The sequence below is a fragment of the Heterocephalus glaber genome, unplaced genomic scaffold, assembly GCF_053883595.1.
Source record: "Heterocephalus glaber isolate CG9 unplaced genomic scaffold, H.glaber_assembly_v1.0 deba00000122, whole genome shotgun sequence".
Taxonomy (NCBI): Eukaryota; Metazoa; Chordata; class Mammalia; order Rodentia; family Bathyergidae; genus Heterocephalus; species Heterocephalus glaber.
Genome location: NW_028258138.1, coordinates 3,738,750 through 3,746,286, shown reverse-complemented (window position 1 = coordinate 3,746,286; position 7,537 = coordinate 3,738,750). Strand labels below are relative to the sequence as shown.

The following is a 7,537-nucleotide window of genomic DNA, read 5'->3' as shown; positions in this document are numbered from 1 at the left end:
TGGCGGGGAGTTGGTGTGCATAACACAGCGTCACCCCTTCATCACTTGGTCCCTTCCCATCTGCCAAAGCTCTCGCTGCCCTCTCCTACTATCTGCCTTTCATTTTGCTCTTTATTTACACTTCGAGTTTCTCATATAGGAGAAGCCATGTGATATTTAACTTCCTGTGTCTGATTCACTTCACTTAACATTATGGTCTCAAGATGCTTCTGTTTTCCTACAAATGACTCAAGTGTATCCTTCTTTATGGCAGAGTAGTGCTCCATTGTATAGAAATCCTTCAGTACTTCCTATATATATATGGCCAGTGAATTCTCCTTATGGTGACAATTTTATAAAGTTTACTATAGGGACATTAGATAATCGTCATGTTTCTTCAGTGTGGCTTTATTAGTTATTGATAACTGAGGGTCATGGTACAACTCCACATGCAGACACACCACTGTCCACAGAGCTGCTACAGCCCGTGCTCTACAAACAGGTGTCCTGCTGTAGCCCTGCATGCCATTCCCGTCACCCATCGCGTCTCCTGTGCCCCCCACGGGTCTGGACTGGGCGTCAGGGAGGACCCCGCGCTGCACACATCTGGTGGTGGAGCGGTCTCCAGGCTGGCTTCCTGCTTGGTGCTGGAAGTCACGGTCTCACTGGTGCTTTGTGCGGGATGGGGAAGGGCCAAGGGACCCCTTGGCCTCATGGTGGGCGGCAGTTGTCACCTGTCACCACACAGGCCCAGCTCTGCATCGGGATCGCTCTGAACTGCATCCCAGTGGAACTGCCCTTGGGTTCCGGCTGGTTTTTCCCCTGGATGTGGCAGTTCTCTGGGAGGACAACAGCCAGGCAAGTCGCTTCTCCACCCGTGCCGCCCTTGCTCGGGTGGAACACAGGCACATTCGGATGAGGCGTGGTCGGTGACCGCGTGGCGTGAAACTGTAATTATCCCTTCGTTTTAAGTCTGTTTTAAAGTCGAATTTGCAAAGGGATCGACTTTGTCCACCCTTTTCACCCTTTCATATCTCAGAGTTGCTCTTCTCACCTTGTAAATGAGTATCTCACATCTCTTTGCTGTATTAATTTCACCGTTTGTTTGAATTACAGCATTTCATTTGTTTGTTTTTGAGGCAGGGTCTCACTATGCACATCAGGCTGGCCTTGACCTCACTTTGTAGCCTGGGCTGGCCTCAAAGTCACAGTGATCCTCCTGCTTCAGCCTCCCAAGTGCTGGAATTCCAAATGTGCACCATCACACCTGGATGGAAGTTTTTAAAAAATAAAAGACATTTTATAGAAAATTAGAGAGTGAATGAGACAATACAGCTTGTTTGAAAATCAGAATTTTTTTTTTTTGGTACCAGGGATTGAACTCGGGACCTTGCACTTGCACGGTGGGCACCGGAACCACTGGGCTAAATCCCCAGCCCTGAAAATCAGAATTTGTTCAGCACTGATCAACAGTTAGTTGTTAGAATGAAAATAAGGACGCTAAGTTGAGACATTTCAAATGGCCCAATTTAGTGTTGACTGAACAGATAGATGTAATAATTTATCTAGTCCAATTTTTATTCTTCATCTTGAGTAGGGAATGAGGGGAAAAAAACCCCCAAATCTCCCCAAATTTGCTCTTTTTTCTTTCCTACAGGGACTATTGTAATTTTCAGGGACGTGTTCCAGTGGGTTACTTCACTGGCTTTGAGATGGGAATGATTATGTTGTGTTGTATCATTTATGCTTCTCATAACATCCAACCTATTCGTAGCCAAAGTTACTGAGAGCAAAAGGGAAGCAAAACTGGCGTGGAATGTGACTTTGAGGGAAGGGATGGCCTGCACTTTGGAGAGAGCATGCGGATCTTCGGGGGTTTGTGTGGACACACGTGTGTGTGCGTGTGTGTAGACAGTGTATATGCACACACACTCCTCACATGTGACACAGGCACAGCACATACACCTGTGGACAAAGGAAATTAAGATTTGGAAAAGTGAAATACTCTTGTCTTTAAAAAGTGTGTTCGGGCGGGGATGTAGCTTAGCAGCACAGTGCCTGCCTGGCAAGTTCAAGGTCCTGAGTTTGATCCTCAGTACCAAAAAAGAAAAAAGAAAAAAAGAAAAAACACGTTCGAAACCATCAGATTGTGTCTAAAATCAGCTGTTGCACTCGGGTGTCGTCCACACCAAGCTCTCGGCTGTTTGAACTACAGAGGGTCATAGTATTTGTGCTCCCATAGCTTTGTAAAAAGATTTGAAATTACCAGAGTGCAGGAAGAAAGAACAAAGCACCGAGAATGTATGGAAGGAGAGCCGCATTAGAACTGGCTTTGGGTGGCCCTGAGCCAACCCGAGGTGCTAATGTCGGGGCATCCCTGGGGCTCTCCCCAGTCTCTAGATGGGCCTTGCCACGGGGTAAGAGGAGGGAGCACTAGGAGGCCGAGGGCCGAGCTGACTCCCATCCGTTTTTCAGTGTAAAGTTGCGCTTGGCACAGTGGCACAGTGGGTTCTGGGCAGGACGAGGCTGCACCCCACGGGCTGCCCGGGAGCATGGCCAGTCTGGCCAACAAGTACCCTGGCTGGCAAAGGCTCACAGCCCAACAGTGTCATTACTAAGTTTTTATATTGTTACGACGTGTTGATGTGATGTTTTGCATATATCCAGTTAAAGACAAATACGTTCCTAAAGTCAACTTTCTGGCCTCTGTCTCCGGTTCCAACGGGGCCATGGAAAGGGCGGGACCCCACACTCCTGGCCGTGCCCCTGCTGGGACCCCGACGGAGCGCAGTTTCCGCAGCTGCCTGGCATCCGGGTGGGAGGGCTCCCCCAGAAGAGATCCCAGCCTTGGGGGCCTGCGACACTCGCGGTGTGGCTTCCACAGAGGCGTCCTTCTGGGTGTCCGCCCTCAGGGGCAGGGGCCCGAGCCGGGCCTGTGAGGGGAGGCAGGGACTGTGTCTTAGTGACGATGGCCGAGGTGGGGGACAAGGTTCCCATGTTGCTTCCCTGCCCTCCCACGTGCAGCACAGGAAGTGGACCCGAGCCCCGCACAGGTGTGGTCCCATAAACACAGGATTTCAGGCAAGGAGAGGGCGTGGAGGGCGACGCTTACGCCCCGGGAGGCCGGGTCACTGCGTGGGGCAGAGCAACCCTTGCACCGCGCGACCTCCCTCGCCCCGCCCCGGGAGGCTGGGGACACGCGGAGGGGCCTCGGGGAGGCAGCCAGCCGCTGCGGGAGCCCGCAGTCTGAGGCCGGAACTGCGGGCAGGCGGGAGACGGCGCACCCCGCCGCCAGGGGGCGCTGCGGCAGGCGTGACCTCCGCTGCGTGTGTGCTACATCACCATACACCTACATGCTAGGGACTCCCATGGGCACTGACAGAAATGTGGCTCCAAAGACGTCACTCCACCACTGGGGCCTGGGTCCCAGCCTCACCTCCCCACCCGCCAACCTCATCCCTCAACGTGAGGCCCCCACAGGGAGGAATGTCACTGGGGGTTTGTTGAATGAATACATAAGTACACTCTGTGAAGGAATACATGGTTTTTTTCTGACTCCAGGGCTGTGGTTTTCCAGAAGCCTCTGAGCTTCAAGGCAAGAGACTGTTGGGAGAGCCTGGGGCAGATGGAAATTCCTGTGCTCCACCTGCCCCGCAGGGCACCTCAGAGTCACCAGGTCACCATCTCAGCACAGCCCTGGGAGGCGGGAGCAGTGCTGACAGGTGGGAAACTGAGGCTTGCAGGGCCAAGGCCCTCACCTGGTCCCTTGTGCCCACAGCAGGCATTGCCAATCAATCCCGCATCCTCCATTGTTGAACTCTGAACAGCAGCCACTACCAAGCGGTCAGCACCGGAGCTTCAGGAGAAGCATGTGCCTGGGAAGGTTTTGTCCGCATGGGGAGGGTGCAGCGGGGTCACACGGTGGTCGGTCGGCCTGGTCAGTCTGCAGCCTCACGGCAGGCTTGCTGTCCATCCTTTTGGCTTAGTTTTATTTTCTGAGTGGGTCAGTTGCTTGTGTGGTCAAAGGTGAACCCCTACTAAAGGTCTGCTCCAGAGCCCCGCTTCCACCCCTGTCCCCCGGGGCCTCCCCTGCCCTGTGGGGCCCTGTCCTGCTTGGTTCCTGCTCTGTCCCTGCGGCGTTTGCTGGTGCAGTGTCTGTGAGAATGCTGATGGGTTGTTACATCCCGTCCTCCCCTGCAGGAGGCTTGTGAGGCGTGTGCCCCACCAGCGCTTGAAGGTACAACCCAGGGATTGCTCCAGGTCTCGCCTGCCCATGGTGTGGGCAGCTCGGTCCAGAAGGACCCTGTGAGGGACATGGCTGTGACCAGCTCAGGCTCTGGACAGCAGTGCTATGGCAGCTCGGGGCCTGCAGGACGCTCACGCAGCTTCGGGTCCCTGCCCACGGGGACCGCGGCCTGAACAAAGGGTCCTAGGTCCTGCTTCTAGGAGACAGGGTTGGATTCCAGTCCCCGGCTGAGGACCTGTCCTCCAGAGGCCCCTCAGACTGCATGGTAAACCTTGGGGAGTCTGTATATTCAGGGTGTCTATGAACCTTGTCCTGTCTTCTGGCCTTTCGTTGGGAGTGATTTTGAAGGACGCACATTACTGAACTTCCACGTTCGCTTTAGGGTTACAGTAAGCAAGGCCAAGTGGGGTTGGTCAGAGGACTGACGGACAGACCTATGGCCTGGAAGGGGGCTTGGGAAAGCCGGCCCTTGCACCCAGGATTAGCACCCTAAGGAAGGGGACCTGAGACCCCTATCGCTTTCTGTGCCTGATGAGGAGCCCATACCCAGAGTCCAGCCGAGCCGGCCCGGACCTCAGACTCCTGGCTGTTAAACAGAGAGAGGGCCAGGATGTAGCTCAGCTGCAACCGCACCTCGAAGGCACAAGGTCCTGAGTTTGATCCCTGGTATCAAAAAAAAAAAAAAAAGAGAGAGAAGAAACGATGGCCATTTGTGCCACCATCCTGCGGAGCCAGTCCCAGTAGCCTGGAGCGACTGAGACCCCACGGCCCGCAGAAGCAGGGCTGCCCCCGGACCTCCCATGAGGAGACAGAGGACAGAGAGCTGCACCCCTCCGCCTGACGCCCCAGGTGCACTGGCTCCCCCGGCGTCCCCACCTCCTAGGTGTGAGGCTCCTGGGTCTGGGGCTGCAGCCTGAGCGGGAAGCAGCATCTGGCAGGGGCTTTGTGTCCTCCTCTGCTGCGAAGGCAGGAGGGGAGAGCAGGAGAGGCCTCCCCGAGACTGCACTGTTCCCGGTGCCCACGTGAGAGACAGAGTCCGGCCAGGCCCTCGTGGCAGCCCCTGGTGACAGGCGGGCTGAGGCCAGGTCTCCAGCCTGCAGCCAGCTGACCTGCACATGGGGAGCACAGGGCTTCTGGGACAGGAGAGCCGCAGGAAGAACCCACTGGACTGGCCTGGGAACCTCAAGCTGAATAAAGCACAGAGAAGGGCTGTCAGGGCTCCAGCAGGGCATGCTCACACAGGGGAGGCTGCGCATCCCCCAGACTCTGAGGGCCCCACATTTTGCAGTCAGGACCTGCTGGGCATGTGCAGAGTCACCTCTGGCCACCAGGGCCACCCTGTCACAGCACACGCTGGGAGCAGGTTCTGCCTGCCTTGCTCTGTGATGGTGCCGGGGCCATGCATGGACCATGGGGACAGGAGTGGCCTCTGGGGATGGGAGGACACCACAGGGAGCCCCCGTCCTCTGCTGGACCAGCTTCTTCCAAGCCAGAGGCATGGCTGGGGTCACACCTCCACGCCCTTGCCTTGTCTTGATTCCCTCTGCTCCTGTCTGCAGTCTCCCCACCCCCCCTGGATCTGAGTGAGAAGATGGGCAGCTGGAAAGGAGCTTCACAAAGCCAGGGTGTCTGCAATCCTCACACTTAGCCCTGGGGGAGCAGAGAAGGGAGAGTTGTGGAGGGGCCCCAGGGGAGCCCCAAGCCCTAGGACCGCACTGTGACCTCCGTGGCAAAAGGGTCTTTCTCTCTCTCTCTCTCTTTCTTTCTTTCTTTCTTTCATCTTTCTGCCTTTTCTTTTTTTAAATTTTTCTTTCTTTCTTTATTTTTTGCCTTTTCTTTTTTTTGGATCGAACCCAAGGCTTTCACAGTGAGCTACACCCTCAGCCCTTTTTAAAAAGCTGTTTTATTTTTCTGAGACAAGGTCGAAGTCACTAAGTTGCCCAAGAAATGCTCAAACTTGTGATCCTCCTGCTTCAACGTCCCAGGGTGCTGGGATGACAGGTGCATGTGCCACCACATGAAAGGGACCTTCACGTGGCATTAAGGAACTAGAGATGAGTGAGGACCCTGGATTTCTGTCACCACGAGGGTCCTTGGGCGAGGGAGGCTGGAGGCGATGTGAGAGGACAGCGGGAGAGGAATCCAGAGGGCGGAGGTCGCTGTGCTGCTGGCCTGGATGGTGCAGGGGCTGCGAGCCAGCAATTGCAGGCGCCTTGCAACGTTAGGAGCAGCCAGGAAAGGGCTCTGGCCAGATCCTGGGTGGGGCCACCACCTGCCCCCGCCCTAGGGCTCCTGGCCTCCGAGAGTGCGCGAGTCCTCTGTGGCTGGTGACCGGGTTGCAGGAGCAGTGATGCCGTGGCTCTGGGTTCTGACCAGCAGTGGCGTACAGTGCCTCCCAACTCGGTGTTGACTGAAACAGAAGAGGGACAAACGACTGGGGCCTCGACAGTCAGCACCCGGAGGTGGACAGACGCTTCTCGCGTGTGCGTCCACGGGGCGTCCGCTCCTGAAAGCCAGGCTCCTGGGTCCTCATCTCCCTCCAGGCCGCGGCTGGGCCTCTTGTCGCAGGTCTCAGTACCCACGTCGCCGTCTCCGTGTGACGCCTGCCCTGCCGCCTGTTCTGTGTCCCCACGGCGCAGCTGGGTCCACAGCCGAGGCAGGAACGTCAGCCCCTCCTGGGACGGGCTCAGCTCTCCGGGATCCAGTTCCTCCAGCTGAATGCCGCATTGGCCCCATGTGTAAGAGTCCTCGCGGGTGGGCTGGCCAACTCCCACTTCCCTTCCTCTCTGTTTTCTTCACAGAAGCACATGCCCAGGGCGGGGATCTGGAACAGAGGGGGAAGTCCCTTACCAGTTTCTCCAAAGTGGCTCGGTTTGGGACTAGTCAGTTGTAAAGCCAGCTGGCAGGCGTTCCTGGGCCTCGCAGGCATGTGACCCTCCCAGGCCACCTTAGTCTTGTAATCAAGGCCAATCAAGACCTCTGTCCCTGCTGCCAGCCATGGGAATGGGGCCCTGGGGAACAAAGGGTGAGGTGCTACTGGCCCACAGACAGCTCGATGCGATAAGATCCCTGGACAAGCCCAGCCTGGAGAGGCCCTCCAGGCGAGGTGGGGTGACCCGAGCTTCCTGCCACCATTCCCTGGTCAGCTGGGTTGTTCAACACAGCCATGCCAGCATGGTCCGAAATCTACGCCATCTTCATTGCTGTCATTAGACGTTCACACCCACAGGGCTTAGCACCCAGGCTGGCGGATGGCACCAACAGTCTGGGATGTAACACAGCAGGTGGGAGGTCCCTTCTGTCCCCCCAGGG

At 56.3% G+C, this 7,537-nt stretch overlaps 1 protein-coding gene across 1 annotated transcript in view; it reads right to left on the bottom strand.

Moving 5' to 3' along the window:
• Window positions 1–6,110: 6,110 nt before the first annotated feature.
• Window positions 6,111–7,537, bottom strand: part of Ubash3a (ubiquitin associated and SH3 domain containing A) — a 31,719-nt gene continuing 30,292 nt past the window's right edge. Inside the window, exon 14 of the mRNA XM_004842439.4 lies at window positions 6,111–7,049. Within this exon, the coding sequence (XP_004842496.2) occupies window positions 6,912–7,049 (138 nt within the window). The 3' untranslated portion in view covers window positions 6,111–6,911. The remainder of the gene's footprint in view (window positions 7,050–7,537) is intronic.